We start from the raw sequence: 16,383 nt of genomic DNA on the forward strand, positions 1-16,383 counted from the left end.
ACTCCAATCTATTCCGCTCTGCCCTTCTAGGAGCTTCAGCAGAGCCATTTCCTTACTTTACAATTTGTATTTTTTTTAATTTATGAGCAAAGATCTAAAAGGAAGATCTTAAAACCTATTTACAGAGGAAGACCTGGCCTAGACTGCAAACAAAGAGACGGAAGACCAGAGACAAGGAAGCAAAACAGATCACGATAAAACCAGACAAGGCCCTATTGATACACACAAGCACACCCTGTTTAAGGGGCCGCTATCACACTTCAGTGACACAGTTACAATTGTAAAGGTAACAACCATTCCCCCCCCCCTGGGACCCATAAAATTAATCAATACGACGCGATCTGTTCCCCGGCCCGTCCCCTGTCCACAGAAGAGGGACAACAGATACAAACAGCCTCACCCAGTTAAAGGAACAGCGATCCCTCTTCAGTTACACGATCCCACTCCTAACTCTACGACGCGTCTAGTGGACCTCACTGTGAGTCCGTTTGGCCCCCGGTCCGTACCTGCGGGGATGATGACGGAGAGGGCGGTCGCCGAGGCCGACTTGGTGACCTTGTTCCCCGCCCTGGAGGCCCGCTTCTCGGGCCCGTCCCCCGACATCTGCTGGTGCCGTGCCCGCCGTAGGACCAGGTCGTTGGTGGCCCGGGGCCCCTGGTGGTCGAACAGAGGGGCCACCACGTCCTGGTCCAGGCCGGGGTCGGCGTGGCCGGGGGCCGGCGGTCCCTCCCCTGGCCTCGGGGGCTTGGGGTCTACGGATCGGAGAAAGGGACCGGAGAGGGTGGTATGGTGAGGAGTCGAGGAGGGTGGGAAAGAGTGGAGGGCCACAGCGGAAGAGTAACGGAAAGTGAAACTGTGTCTGTGTCATCGGTTTACTCACGCGCATAAACTCAAGCTATAAATACTAACTGTTGGGGCTGTTAGGATTTCTTTTTTTGCTCTTGTCAGGTTTACCCTCTCCCTCTCACCTCCTCTCTCCGTTCTCTCCCGTCCCTCCCAGTGTTTCCTCACTCTCACTTTATTACGTTAGTGTTATATACTTCTCCAGGCCGACCGTCTGTCTGCCGCACAGTCTGCTGCACTCCTATACAGTGCGTCTCCTCAGACTCTATAGCATCACAGCCTTTAACAGACACTACTGTCTAAAGTGACTGGTAATCAGATGTATGTACTGCACATCACAGTCGGATTCTGTGCATCCAGCATCAAGAGTCGCAGTATTCAGTATTCAGTATTCAGTATCCGTTAAGATTCAAGGAAATAATAGAATGCAAGTCGAATAACAGAGCTAATAAATCAATAATATATGCATATTTTCGTGTGGGCAAGGTTTTAGACTAGGGTGATATCATCGTCCAAGGGTGTCCCATGCTATTTTACTATTCAGACTGATTCAACAGCATCCCGGGATGTTTGAATCCAGCTGCTTGTCTTCAGGAGAATGTGGGCCTGAGGAATCTAAGAAAGGAGAACTATGTGATCTGACATCTACTTTTGTCTGGGTGTCCCAACACTCTAGCCGCTTAGCTATTCAGCTTAATGTCAGATAAAACAAAACAAAAGAAACAAAACATATAGAAGGTAGCTGACACTCTGAGAGCCTTAACCAAGACCGTGAGCACCTTGTCTCAGTACCACATCAGCATCGGGACCCACCACCCCCACCACCAAGCACCAACCAGCCCCCCCCCACATACCTGCTCCGTCGGCCTCCTTGGGGCCGCCGCCACGGGGCTCCGTCAGGCCGAGGGGGGCGGCGTTGGCCTCCCGGGGGGCGGCCCTCTGCTCCAGCAGGCTGAGGGGCGGGGCCCCGAAGGCCCCGTCCAGCGAGGTCCCGCGGGCCTTGACGGGGGTCTGGCGGGACAGGGGGTCCGGCTCGCCCTCCATCGGGGAGGCGAAGCGGTGGGTGTCCATCAGGGCGGAGAAGCGGCGGCGCGCCCCCAGCGGGGGGCTGGAGTCCCCCTCCGAGTACAGGGACTCGGAGCAGGACAGACGCTTCCTGCCACACGGAGACCGACGGTTAGCTCTGCCTCGGCCCCCCGACAGGGACGGACCAGCTAGCAAGAGTAGGCTAACTAACCCGTGGTCTAGACTAGCTAGAGGTCAGCAGGGTAACCTCTCGCTAGGTTACCCTGGCTTCCTTTGATTCTCAGCCCTTACACACCCTTATGCTATGGGGGGGAGGGGCAACAGCCATCCTGTATATATAATAATAATCACAAGGCTTAGATGACTGAATAATGGACAGTTAAGCTCCTGTTTGTTTGCTTTTCGCTTCTTTCTGAACATTTCTCCTGTCAGAGGGGAATGGTTGAGTCGGTGACAGGGTTAGTTCTACAGAATCAATTTTAACATTACATGTACATTTACATTGAGGGCAATTAGCAGACGCTTTTATCCATAGCGACTTACAATGAGTGCATTTGTCATAAGAAAGTGAAACAATATATCGCTGTCGGTACAATAAGGCTGTTAATAGAACCCACCCCAACACGCCCACACCAACCACCACACCACCTACATCTCGGGGGAGCTGGTCCTCCAGCTCTTGTCCCTCATGCCGAAGCTGCCCAGGCTCTCTCTCTTGGACTTCTTCTCTTCCCGGGAGCCCCGGTGCTCGCGCCGGGTCACCGAGCTGCTGCTGCCCTTCTGCTCCAGCTGGGAGAGATGCTCCATGCTGCTGTACACCTGCAGATGGCGCCAGAGAGGAGGGGAGAGAGAGAGAGAGAGAGAGAGAGAGAGAGAGAGAGAGAGAGAGAGAGAGAGAGAGAGAGAGAGAGAGAGAGAGAGAGAGAGAGAGAGAGAGAGAGAGAGAGAGGGAGAGAAGAGAGGGAAGGAGGGAGGGAGAGACAGAGGTCAGGAGGACAATGAACCTGAGAATAATCAAATAATATCTCTAAGATAAAATCGGAATCTGAAGATTCTTAATATCATATTTCATAGCCGATGAGCTCGAATCTGTTTGTTTCAACCAATCATGTCGCTGGAGACGGGGCTATAAAAGCGTGTAATCTGCTAGCAGAGAAAACAAATTCAAGCCAGTAGAAGTCATCTAAAACAGCTAAAACATCCTGTCCAGTTCTTAGAGAAAGTGTCTGTCAAGGTTTTAAACAAACACCATGAAGACTGTTCACTGTAGAAATACACGTTTTAAAAGTTCTACCATTGAATGCTTCATCTGCAAATAAGTATCTCTTCGGTAGACCATTCCTCCGTTATGGAACAGGGAAGAAGGCGTAACTCCACCCCTTTCAGTATTGGGTCGGTATCTGGCCCAGGCTGACGTCTCTCCCCAGAGCCCGGTATGACTGCTGAGTCCCAGATCCCATGATGTGTGATGTCTGGGAGCTGTGACAGACACGATGGATTCAGCCACTGCTTCTTATTGGGATAAGTTCAGTGCAGTGCATCCGAAAGGGACACATACGGTGGTCGCGTCTGACCGGAGGCCGCTGGTCGGAGGGTAGGAGGGGGGGGGGGGGCGTAGGGCGGCGTGGAGGTCGTGTGGAGACCAACGGTTTTCGGGAAGGGGAATGGCCAAGGACCCGCAGTGGCAGTGCCAGCGTGCTTAAAGGACCCAAGGACGCCGCGTCGCACAACACACTGAGACCGGGGGATTCAAATGGAAGTGGAAATAGCGAGCGGTTGACTGCAGGACCTGAATGTCGGTGGGTGGTTGAAGTGGGGTTTTGGAGCACAGTGGTGTGAAAGGTCTTACCTCAGTCTTACATTTGGATGCATTGGTTGACTCGTTTTTTATCTTCTTTTTTTTATATCTGATTTGATTTTCCATTTGAGGAAAAAACCAAGCAAGTCTTCAGCGGATAGGAGGCTTCACAGCACACAGCATCACGTCAAATGAGATGGAGCGTCAACACAGCTGCTGTTCCAGCTGATCCATTAGTAAACATGGTTAAAGCAGGGCTCTTATGTAGCCATCCTCTTATTAACATCCATGGGTTTATTCGGTTCCTAGACCGATGAGCAACTGTTGTACATCCACTTTCAAATTTCTATAACCGAGTGCTGATTCTGGAGCGTGTCCGTACTGGTTGTGCTTGCATGTCAATCAAGACCTGTCACTGACAAGCAGGCGGTTCTTGACCCGGTTAATAAAATATATAATAAAAGACTCTCTGAAAGGATAAGGTAAGGACAGCTCTGTGAGACTATTTAAGCGTTCTACATTAACATGCAAAGTGTTTGTTGGGCGGAGAGGGCAGTGCACCTTGTGTGGCTGTGTGTGAGTGGGCAGGGGTGGGTGTGAATCTGATACAGTGTATCCTGCGCTATAGGGCCCCAAGAGCCCTTCACACCTCTCTCTACTCCAATCACGGGAGGTGAAGCACATCCTGTGTACTCAAGGATCTACCTCTCCTCCTTCCTGGATCCAGAGAGGAGAGCCCAGAGAGGAGACAGACAACAGGTGAGCACAGGAGAATCTGGAGGAGGAGGAGGAGGAGGGAGAGACTTGAAAACTCCCATGCTGAAGGAGAATGTTGGAGGAGCGAGGGGAGAGGGGGCGGACTGAAAGTGACCATGGTTAATAGAGTGTGCTGAGGGAGAGAAAGAGAGGGCAAATGGGAATTGAAATGGTGTAAGAGGAGCATGGCAAGGTGATATAAAAAAAGCCAATCCAGAGTGGAGAGCGAACAGAGGCGAGGGTGGGGGTTACTGACACCACACTGAAAGATTCACCGCGGTTCGGCGACCCGATGATGTCTGAAACGGTTGGCGCTTTTCAAATCAGTCACCCGTCGACCTGTTCTGCTTCCTCCTTCGGCAAACATGGACCTCGTTCTCTCTCAGTTCCTCTTCTCTCCTTGATCCTCTAAACATTGGGAAGTTGTTCTGACAGTGGGGCTGGTTTCAATTCTTATTTTTCTTGTGAAATGAAAACAGTCCACAGAGGTGGACAGAGAAAGTATTTTAAAATAAAGCGAGAAATAAATAACCGTAGCATGAAAGACGCACAGAAAAGGATGAAAATGTGGTGAGACGAGAGAGAGAAGAGAACACGCTGCCTTGAAAGGATGAAAGGAGCATATGCGTTCAGAAGCAGCTCTCGGGACAGACGATTCGGGAAGGCTTTGTGGTCCACACCCGACGGTTTACGAGATGAGATGCGCAGAGCAGGGCTGCCTTGAAGGGACCTCCTTCTCTTTTCAAAGACACAAACTGAAGGGATCTGCAGCTAGAGGATAGCATCATTCAGGACAAGACGAATGCATGGCAACCAAAATATTGTGCCAGCTTGTGCAAAGCCATAGCATATTCTAACATATCGTTCGGCTTTTTGTTTCGACACATATCCGAGCAATGCCGTCATTTGAGGCAGAAAGCATGGTATCTGTAATAGAGAGCTGTTGAAATGCTAATTAAACTCCCATGTTGAAAATAAAGTTTAATCAGAAAAGCCGCCGCCGCTGCCATTAGATGAACTGTTTTGTTGCACTGAGTGGAGTGCTGATCGCCAGCAGGAACCCAACTCTGACTCAACCTTGAAGAGAGCGTGGGGGGGTGATCACACCACCAGCTTTCAGCACGGCATCGGATGCTAGGTTGTGCGTTTGGCGCCAGCCGACACCGTTCACTCTTACTGAGGTTGAGTTTGCGTTTCGATTACGTCTGCATTAGCAACATCAAGCAAAGCTGTGATGTGATTGGCCACGCATTGACCATGTCGGTGTCCACCGGGGTCAGAGGTGAAAATTGATAACGCTAGCTTGACCACGCTAGGTCGGGGCCTCGGAGCCCAACTTTGTCCCAATGCATTATGGGATGGCGCCGACCGCTGACCACGTGCGGGCCGCTCTGTTAGGGGGTAGGGGGAGACGGCACCTTGCTGAAGCGCGGTGAGCAGGAGGAGAACTGTCTGATCTCCACGGGCTCGTCGTCGTTGGTGTCGTCCTCCTCGTACGCGTTGATATGGCGGTAACGCTCAGACCGCGCTGGGAGACCACGGGGGAGACGGCACCAAGGGGGGAGGAAACAGAGAGAGAGAGAGGGGATGAGGAAGTGAACGCAGTGTATGTGCGCACACACACACACACACACACACACACACACACACACACACACACACACACAGACACACACACACACACACACACACACACTTACTGTCAAAGTAGCTGGTGTCCTCCTCGGACTCCAGGTGTGGGATGAACTCGGCCTTCTGCCTCAGCAGGCTGTTCCAGTCCAGATCAGAGAAGAACGGATGCTGCTTCACTTCGAACGCTCCCCCTGGTGGCATACACACACACACACACACACACACACACACACACACACACACACACACACACACACACACACACACACACACACACACACACACACACACACACACACACACACACACACGCGCACACACACACACACACACACACACACACACACACACACACACACACACACTGGGTTAACAACGGTTGCCAATGGAGGACGCTGTATTCCTACAGAGCTGAAGCGCTGGCCTCTGACCTCGCGCGGCAAATCAGGTCACATAATACAACTGGGCTGTAAGGTTGACCGGAAAAGAATACGACAACTACTACTACCATGAAGAGGCAGAGGAAGAAGAGGAAGAAGAATAAAATAAAAGATGAAGAAGAAGAAGAAGAAGAAGAAAGAAAAGTGAAACAGAAGGAGAAACAGAAGAAGATGAGGAAGAAGAAGAAAAAGAAGAAGAAGAGGAAGAAGGAAACGAAGATGAAGAAGACGGAAGAAGAATATGATCATAACAATTGGAAAGCTGTAGCTCCACAACGTCTCTAACATAAAGTAATATTATTCTAGTCTCCACTAACGGATCTACGTAGCGTTATCCAGATGGGAGCGGTAACATAAGCAGAGGGCCCGGGCCCCTACAGTACCTGTGCCCAGCCTCATGAGGGGGTTGGTCTGCAGCAGGGTTGAGATCAGGGCCTCGGAGTCGGCAGGCAGGGCCTCCTCTCCATCAGGCCACACAATGTCGTCTGGCAGGGGCCAATCAGAGTCAAGCAGGGAACAGAGAGCTTTTATTTTGAAGTGTGCTACAACACAGGCAGCTATTTTGAGGATTGCTGACCCTTGAGGAATTGCTTTTACCATCAACAGACAATCTAAATGGAGTACATGAGGTAAAATAGGAAGCAAATAAGTTTTCAAGTTAAATTGAAGGGAATAAATCAATAAACAAAGTTATTTCTGAGAAACGTCATCTATATCACATGCTCTCAGTGCCTTGGGTCCTGGTCGATACCCTGACCTTGAATTATTTTAATATAAATTCCTTCTATCTGTGGATTCAAATGGTTATGTTTGCCTTGGAAGAGGTTACAACAATAAATACTAAGCTAAGCCACACCAAAATGTCACAACCTATCTCATGATCGTCTATCAAACCGCATAACCGAAAACCACTGTGATGCATTGTTTTTTCATCATCTATAAAATGTTTTGTCATTTCAATAAAATACTTTTGTCAATGTTTCGCACGTTAACCACCAATACGAAAGTAACGTTGACATTGATTTTATGAGTAAAAAAATCGAGAGCACGTCGGGTTTAACTCTTTCCTACCTACTCTCACCTGGATGAGTTTGTAGGCCGTGCTCACCTGTGATCACCCGTGCCGTGTGTGTACCCTGTGCTCACCTGTGATCACCTGTCCGAAGAGCTCCTCGGGGGTGTCCCCAAAGAAGGGAACGCAGCCCACCAGGAACTCGTACAGGATGATGCCCATGGCCCACCAGTCCACCGGCTTCCCGTAGCCCTGCCGCAGGATCACCTCCGGGGCGATGTACTCTGGGGTGCCGCACACCTGGAGGGAGACACACACGCATACACACACGCGCATTGCGCATGAGCATTCACGTACGAAAGCACGCAGGTATGTGTGCGCACACAACGCGCACAAACACGTGAAAATACTTTTGTGTGTGTGCGTGATTGTGTATCTGTGTGTGTTTGTGTTTGGGTGTGTATGTGTTTGTGTAAAATGTCAGTCTGTGTTTGTGTCTATATATGTGTATATGTGTGTGCGTGTATGTGTGTGTGTTTGTGTGTGTGTGTGTGTGTGTGTGTGTGTGTGTGTGTGTGTGTGTGTGAGTGCGTGTGTTGGAATATGTGTGTATGATTCTAGGTTCTGTGTCATTGCCTTACAACGAAGACATTAGGCCAGAGACAAACAGGAAAGAGAAAAAAAGCCTCCCTCATCTCCATAATAAAACCATGTTGTGTACTCTAATAGAAACACAGAGAGGCCCCGGCTGTTTATCTGCGTGAGCTGATTGCACCCCGTCAGACAGATGCTCCCTGCTATCGCAGTTGGCTGAAGGATTCGTGGGCCAATCAGATTAATTATGACTGGTTTAATTTGGGGGAACAAACAATAACTATAATTGCCGAATGTCTCTTTTGTGCTGGAGGACGAGGAGCAGCAAGAATCCATTCATCCTGGCACCCATGGCCGATTCAGGGTGCTGTGTCTTCATAATGGATAATCATCACCCGCGCAGCCCACCACTGCATGTTTACGCGTGCGAGCTGGACGGGGAAAAACCCTCCCTTGATTTTCTGGATGTGGGATGATGAATTTATTCATGCATTATTAACAACATAATATCGCGTGTTGGGTCCAAATGAACAATTTCTCTCTCTTAACGACCTTATTGTCATGATGTATGACCTCTACTGATGGACGCCATGCCTGTGTATACAGCTGCTTTGTCAGAGTTGCACTGCCAACTGTAGTTTTCAGACACATTCACATAAGCAATCAATGTCAATGGAACCTGATCTGAATTCTACAACCCTTTCTTTAACCCAGAATGCATCTGTATAAAACGGTGGGGTCTCCATCTCTCGTGCAACGCGTCCCACCTGATTAGACACAGAAAACATCTCTAAACTCACAACTATGGCCTTCTTGGGTAGGTCAACGTGCGTATAACGGAACGTGAGAACACATCAGGTGACTTTGAGCAAAGTGGCTAGAACAAACACAAGGACAACAAGCTCTCAATCACCCCAGTCTCAGAGCTGAGTGAGACGGGGCCTTGGAAGAGGACGGCCAGGCCTGCAACGGATCCTCCTCACAGACGTGGAGGGCAGACACACGCCGCCCCTACCCTTTAATTATGGATCTGTTCCTTTAAGGTGCAGCCAGGGAGCCAGTAAGGGCATCCCCAGTACAGTGAGCACAGAGTGACCATGCATGCACTCTGGCCGCCTCTGACTGGCCCAGACCCTTGAGACGTGTCAGGGGGGACACAGCCCATAGCCTCGACCCTAAGTGCTCTCATTCAATCATCATACGGTCGGTAGCAGAAGTCAAGGAAATTATTAGTAAAGGAAGTAATATTTGTAGAATAAGTAAACGTAGTGGTATAACAAGTAGTAGCAATGGTAAATATACCATATTAATACATATAATAGTATTTAAGGTATGGTAAGTGTATAATCAGTACTATAATCAGGACTATAATTAGAGGTTGGTCAGCAGCACTATAATCAGTAACATAGTCAGTCCTATAATTAGTGCTCCACTCATTTCTATAATTAGTACCTTAGTCACTCCTATCCTCAGTGCTCCAGTCAGTCCTATAATCAGTGCTCCACTCAGTCCTATAATCAGTGCTCCAGTCAGTCCTATAATCAGTGCTCCAGTCAGTCCTATAATCAGTGCTCCATTCAGTCCTATAATCAGTGCTCCAGTCAGTCCTATAATCAGTGCTCCATTCAGTCCTATAATCAGTGCTCCAGTCAGTCCTATAATCAGTGCTCCATTCAGTCCTATAATCAGTGCTCCATTCAGTCCTATAATCAGTGCTCCAGTCAGTCCTATAATCAGTGCTCCACTCAGTCCTATAATCAGTGCTCCAGTCAGTCCTATAATCAGTGCTCCATTCAGTCCTATAATCAGTGCTCCAGTCAGTCCTATAATCAGTGCTCCATTCAGTCCTATAATCAGTGCTCCAGTCAGTCCTATAATCAGTGCTCCATTCAGTCCTATAATCAGTGCTCCAGTCAGTCCTATAATCAGTGCTCCAGTCAGTCCTATAATCAGTGCTCCAGTCAGTCCTATAATCAGTGCTTCAGTCAGTCCTATAATCAGTGCTCCAGTCAGTCCTATAATCAGTGCTCCACTCAGTCCTATAATCAGTGCTCCAGTCAGTCCTATAATCAGTGCTCCCGTCAGTCCTATAATCAGTGCCTCAGTCAGTCCTATAATCAGTGCTCCAGTCAGTCCTATGATCAGTGCTCCAGTCAGTCCTAAGTGCATCAGTCAGTCCTTTAATCAGTGCTATAATCAGTCCTGTAAAGTGCTCCATTCAGTACTACAAGAATGAGCCGGCTCCTCCTACCTGTTTGTCGAGGAACTCCCTGGCGTCCTTCTCTATGTGTCCCTCGTACAGGTTGGTGGTGAGGCTCATCAGGCCCATCTTGGACAGGCCGAAGTCTGTCAGCTTCACGTGGCCCATGGAGGTGATGAGCAGGCTGCAGACACACAGAGTTACAGCGAGCACTTCATCACCCGAACCACGTTGTAAAAGCAGCCTCCACCCTTCGACAGATCACTCATACACTCGCTCAGGAACGGATATCGTAAAACACGATGACTATGGATCCGAGTCGGGCCCCACGAGGTCCTAAAGATCTCAGTACAATGATTAGTTTGACTACAAAGAAAACTCTGAATACCATTTGTTTAACATTTTGATTGTGTCAATCACCAAGCTATAATGTTTTTACTTTGATATTTTATATTTTACATTGTATCTCTCTCTATGTTTGACAACACTGTGAAAATCCCTGTTCTTATTTAACTTTCTGTGGTCCACCTGTGCAGCGAAATTCAACATTTAAGGGCTAACATCTGTCCTGCGCCCGCGGGAGGCCTCACTTGTCAGGCTTCAGGTCCCTGTGGACGATGCCGTAGTTGTGCAGGTACTCCAGCGCCAGGACGGTCTCGGCGAAGTACATCCGGGCCAGGTCCACGGGGAGGGCCCCGATGTTCTTCAGCAGGGTGGCGCAGTCGCCCCCTGGGGAGGACCAGAGAGGCGTGACGCCGGTTAGCACCCAGCGCCGGCTGCACCTCAGCGGGTTTAATTAAGCACGTGGGACGGGGGGACATCCCTCCTTTGCTGATGGGCACCCTGCTTTGCCGCTCTTGAGCAGATAAAACTTTTCATGTTTTAAAGTAGTTAGGTAGATAAGTAAAAATAATATCATAAGATCACTCCAGCATAAAACAGCGGCCAACATCCTCATAGGTTTAGGTGTGGATATTCGAAGGTGCTTTGCAACAGTCAAATGTCCTGATCTTCAACACTAAAGGAGGTGGCGTCCTCTTTAGCCTTCCAAAGTTTCCTGTGTGTCCGGCCCCTTAAGACCACGGCCCGGTCGCTCTCACCCTCTCCGGAGCGCTCTGTGAAAGCCGAGAGGAGGACTCCTGGAGGCTGCAGTAGAGGTTAGTGAACACACAGGTTCATGTCACTGCCACTTTTAGCCGGTGGCTGCATTTAAACTCAGCCCTCTGGGCTCTCTCTACTGAGTGTGGAGGTGGAGGTGAAACAGGAGCAGTCCGTCGGCTCGTCTGTCCTTACCAACAGCAGAGGCGACCGGTGGGGACTTGGACCTCTCTGCAGGGGCCGGCGCAGAGGGCTTGAGTTCGCCTGATGCAGCGTGATGTGTTGTTATCACAGCAAACAGGGCGGAACACAATACCGCGGCCTGACCTCGCTTTTGCAGCCATCGTATTTATGTATATATATATATATATATATATATATATATATACATCCATATAATAAAATACACTTTAGTTAGGTGAATTGGCCATGTTTGGTCATTTAGTGTTTTATTAAACAGGCATGGTGTGCTATTAGGGGTGATAATATCAGCAGATAGAAATAGAAAGCTCACACTGCTACTAATGTATTTATATATTTTTTTGCAATTTTCACTTGATAATGCTCTCTTTGACGGTGTAATTAAGGGGACTCTAATAATCTAGAAATAAACTTGAAAATATAGCAATGAAAAATAAGGGTGGATCTGCCAACCAAAATCTTGGACCTATTTATTTTGTCTGCTCTTCTTCTATTCCATCTGTAAAGGGAACATTATATCTTATTTATGTCGTCATTGATAAGAGTGTGTCAGAGAGATCTCTTAAAATGTTGAATCCAGACACGAGCACACCGACTCTCCCCGAGGATTCTACGCCTGAATCCTGCGCTGACAATCTCCCATGAGACAGTAGCCCTTCAAGATAAAAGCCTCGAGCGGTCTCACCCTCGACGTACTCCATGACCATGCAGAGGTGGCGTCGGGTCTGGAAGGAGCAGAACATGGACACCACGAAGGGGTTCTCGGCGAAGGTCAGGATGTCTCGCTCCACGAAGGCCTGCTGGATCTCGTTCCTCAGGGTCAGGTTCTGCTTGTTGATCTTCTTCATGGCAAAGCGCTGCCGGGTCTCTCTGTGGCGCACCAGGTACACCGCACTGGGCGGGGGGGGGGAGGGGGGGGGGGGGAGAGAGAGAGGAGGGAGAGAGAGAGGAGGGAGAGAAAGAGCGAGAGAGAGAGAAAGTCAGAGAGCGGGAGAGAGAGAGGCAGAGGGGGTCACTTAATATGATTGTTTATTTGGTTCATTTTGTCCCACGCTAACCCAGACAAGCCTTTCCCTGCCTTACCCATAAGCACCGTTACTGATCAGTTTAATGGTCTGGAAGTCTTCCTCACATGGAGGCTTCATCGGCTGCGACTTCCCCTGAGAGCAAAGCGACAGTAAACATGTGTTAACGTCAAGGCATTGAGGTCCTCCATCCTCTATGACCACTCTGTCATCATGCAGCACCTTCATGTTTCCTAATGGACGTGGTTTAAATGAATGGATGTTATTAGTGAGCAGTAAAGGTTTAGGCGTCTTGCTCGTGGATGCCGCCTGGTTAGGCTGCTGAGCAATGGGCTACCCACTAACACCCTAACCACTAAAAAGGATACGCCCTCAAATGAAATACAAACACAATCTGTGAGTGTGCATGTTTGTGAATGTAATGTATGAAAGCATGAATTTGTGCACACACATGTGTTCCTGGAGTGAGGTTGTGTGTGTGTGTGTGTGTGTGTGTATGTATGTGTGTGTATGTATGTATGTGTGTATATGTGTGCGTGTGCTGGTTCTGCTCACCTCCGCTGAGTCGTCGGTCTCCGGTGTGTGCGGCCCCTCGCTGTCATAGCTGTCCAACCCCACGATGTCTGAGAGGGAGGAAGCACACAGAGGACTGTTGACTCGGCAACAGCAGGTGTCAAAATAAAAGTCCCGTTGTAACAATGCAATTTAACTTTGCACACATCATCATTTTCGCGTTTGAAACTTGTGTCATTATCCCCAAATGCAAAGCCAAATTTTGGTGGCATAAAAATAGCCTCATTACCAGAGCACAATCCCCCCCCGCCCTCCACGCCTGCCCAAGTCTGTGTGTACCCGACCCCAGGATTTAAATGTTCCATGTGCTTAAGCGTTCCTGGCAGCCCTGTCTGTTGGGCTCGCTATCTCTTGGATGTGACAGCAGTTGAAATGCGCTGATTGCAGCTGTACGCCCACAAAGCCAGGCAGCACATGGACAGCCAGTGTAATTAAAACCCAGGAGCAGGGATATAAAGCTGCGCTGCCACTGCTGGCTGAGCATCAGCCGAGTTCACAATGTGGAGGAGATTGTGAGTTCCTCGCTGATTTGATAGACAATGGAGAAATCTTGCGTTCAGCGTCAGCAAATGAAAAAGTCCTGAAGAAAAAAAATTGACTAAATGCGTGCCTCAATTTGTTGTCTTTGGTTTATGCGCGCGCGCGCGCGTGTGTGTGTGTAGAAATTCAAAATACAGGGTTGGATAAAGCCATGTTGTTATCTGAGATAAGCTACGAGGCTTCCAGCCCAACGCAGGATGTTTTAATTTGGGGCCGGGACGGCAGTAGCTCTTTGTGAATACTCATTCCACACCATTTAGCCCGTCAGCTAATGAGCGCCTCTAGATGGATCACCGGGCCAGACTGAGCAGATGTGAGCTAGCGTCGGGAGGGGGGGCGTCTCCGTCTGAGGGTCTCACGGTGATTAATTGCGCGGCGTCGGGACGGGAGGCAGAGGCGGCCGGGCCAGAGGTGGCTCCACTGCGAGGATCCACCGGTGGGACCCCGACCACCGATGTAGAGACCCTTTGTACCTCTTCTGGAGCTCATTCATGATATTCACCGTTTGTTTTGGGGTGTTTTTCTCACTGCTTTGCTTCTTTCAGGGTTCAGAGGGTTTCAGTCAGCCCTCTAATCCACAGTGAGTCACAGTGACAGCACACTGACAGGGTATTGAGGAGCAGGTAACAGCTAACAAGGAGGCTTCAGACCAACCATTCCCCCGGGGAGTGTACCCTAGTCTACTCTGTTTCCTTCATTCCTCCCAACCGTTCAGCCTTCTCTTCCTTCCTTCCTTCCTGCGTTCCTTCCTTCCTTCCTTCCTTCTTTCCTTCCTTCCTGCGTTCCTTCTTTCCTTCCTTCCTTCTTTCCTTCCTTCCTGCGTTACTTCTTTCCTTCCTTCCTTCTTTCCTTCCTTCCTGCCTACCTTCCTTTTCTTCCTACCATCCTTCCTCCCTTCTTCTCTTCCTTCCTTCCTTCCTTCCTTCCTGCGTTCCTTCTCTCCTCCCTGTCCCTCACTCCCTCCCTCCCTCCCCCCTCCCTGCCTCACCCTCCAGGGGGTCGCGGGTGAGGCCCAGCTGGCTGATGATGTAGCGGGGGATGTCGGTGCCCAGGAGCTGGCCCTCCTTGGCGTGGTCCTCCGCAGCCTCCAGGAGGTGGTAGAACTCCTCCGGGTTGAACTCCTGGCGCACACAGACGGACCACACGCCGGTCAGACACACACAGCTGCATACATACACGCACATGGAATTACTATTTTATGTGTCGTGTTATTTGATGCATTCTTTCATTTTTGTATACAAGAGGGAGAGACATTGCAGTATTCAGATCAATTTCGGTCTAGCTGGCCTAATGAGGGTCTATAAGGGTCTATCAGTGTGGATAAAAACGCCACGTTATTTTCCAGTGGATCGATTATACACACATTAATACTGTGGCTAGACGTTTAGGCTCAGAATCCTCTGAGCTATAATACATAAATGCAAAGATATGTACATAAATGAATGCATGTGCATACATACATGCATACAAAAAATCACATTTTACACAGTGAAACACTATTGACACACAATCTACATGCATCAAATCGTACAAACAGTTTGCTGTCTAAACGTGTCCCTGCCCCGCTGCCCTCTAGTGGTCAGAATGCAACTAACACAGCTTTGAATGGAAAACCCAAGGAACGTCAGTACAATTAGTGGCTCAATTTAACCCTTCTTTGTGCGAAATATAATCTGAGGATGTCATTGAAAATGCAGCGAAGCGCACCGTGTAACGCTATGACCTATCTCACTCACACGGAATTGCCTTCATCGCATACGACCGCACCAGTCGCACGAAATCTGCAATCGGTTTCTAGTCTCCGGTCAAAGCACTTTCCCTTTCCTAGGTCTCAGTGGTTTCGCTTTGTTTGTAATCAAACAGAGCACAGGAGCCGCCATACCAAAGCCCTTTGGTTGTAATACCGCCGTCGATTCTAAAGGCCTTCTGTAAATGACTCATCACCCCTCGGTTAAGGTCGTCTGTGTTTGTGTGAGGTCCTGTTTCAGCCGGTGGGTGGAGGCGAGGGGAATGACATTTTGATCAGAAATAAGAGCACAGGGCAGCAAGGGTCACCGGAGCTCTTGTGTATACCCTGCCCTCGGCCGGCCAGGGAGAGAGAGAGCGAGAGAGCGAGAGCAAGAGAGAGAGACGGAGAGAGAGAGAGAGAGAGAGAGAGAGAGAGAGAGAGAGAGAGAGAGAGAGGGAGAGAGAGGGAGAGAGAGGGAGAGAGCGAGAGAGAGAGACGGAGAGAGAGAGAGAGAGAGAGAGAGGGAGAGAGAGGGAGAGAGCGAGAGCAAGAGAGAGAGACGGAGAGAGAAAATGGAGCGAGGATGGAGCAAATGGATAGAGATGGCCAGAGAAAAAATACGGGGCAATTGCTATAATCTCCTCACTATAATATCCTTCTGTCTACCGGTCGGAGACATTTCCACCATTTCAGAGTGTGGGACTGACATGAATGCTAAATAAACTTGTGCAGACATTGTGCCTGGGCGTGTATGTGTGTCCGCGGGAAGGTGCATGGGTAATTTGTTATTTGTGTGTGTGTGTGTGTGTGTGTGTGTGTGTGTGTGTGTGTGTGTGTGTGTGTGTGTGTGTGTGTGTGTGTGTGTGTGTGTGTGTGTGTGTGTGTGTGTGTGTGTGTGTGTGCGTGCGTCTCTGTG

General features: G+C 49.4%; 1 protein-coding gene across 1 annotated transcript in view; it reads right to left on the reverse strand.

Moving 5' to 3' along the window:
- Nucleotides 1-16,383, reverse strand: part of LOC130379304 (microtubule-associated serine/threonine-protein kinase 1-like) — a 67,418-nt gene that overhangs the window by 5,386 nt on the left and 45,649 nt on the right. Inside the window, exons 10-22 of the mRNA XM_056586055.1 lie at nucleotides 14,727-14,859; nucleotides 13,181-13,248; nucleotides 12,684-12,760; nucleotides 12,286-12,494; nucleotides 10,892-11,030; nucleotides 10,353-10,485; nucleotides 7,642-7,807; nucleotides 6,879-6,980; nucleotides 6,124-6,246; nucleotides 5,842-5,951; nucleotides 2,522-2,688; nucleotides 1,731-1,999; nucleotides 507-752 (exon numbers count right to left, since the gene is read on the reverse strand). Of these exons, the coding sequence (XP_056442030.1) occupies nucleotides 507-752; nucleotides 1,731-1,999; nucleotides 2,522-2,688; nucleotides 5,842-5,951; nucleotides 6,124-6,246; nucleotides 6,879-6,980; nucleotides 7,642-7,807; nucleotides 10,353-10,485; nucleotides 10,892-11,030; nucleotides 12,286-12,494; nucleotides 12,684-12,760; nucleotides 13,181-13,248; nucleotides 14,727-14,859 (1,942 nt within the window). The remainder of the gene's footprint in view (nucleotides 1-506; nucleotides 753-1,730; nucleotides 2,000-2,521; nucleotides 2,689-5,841; nucleotides 5,952-6,123; nucleotides 6,247-6,878; nucleotides 6,981-7,641; nucleotides 7,808-10,352; nucleotides 10,486-10,891; nucleotides 11,031-12,285; nucleotides 12,495-12,683; nucleotides 12,761-13,180; nucleotides 13,249-14,726; nucleotides 14,860-16,383) is intronic.

This window comes from Gadus chalcogrammus, chromosome 3 (assembly GCF_026213295.1).
Source record: "Gadus chalcogrammus isolate NIFS_2021 chromosome 3, NIFS_Gcha_1.0, whole genome shotgun sequence".
Classification (NCBI taxonomy): Eukaryota; Metazoa; Chordata; class Actinopteri; order Gadiformes; family Gadidae; genus Gadus; species Gadus chalcogrammus.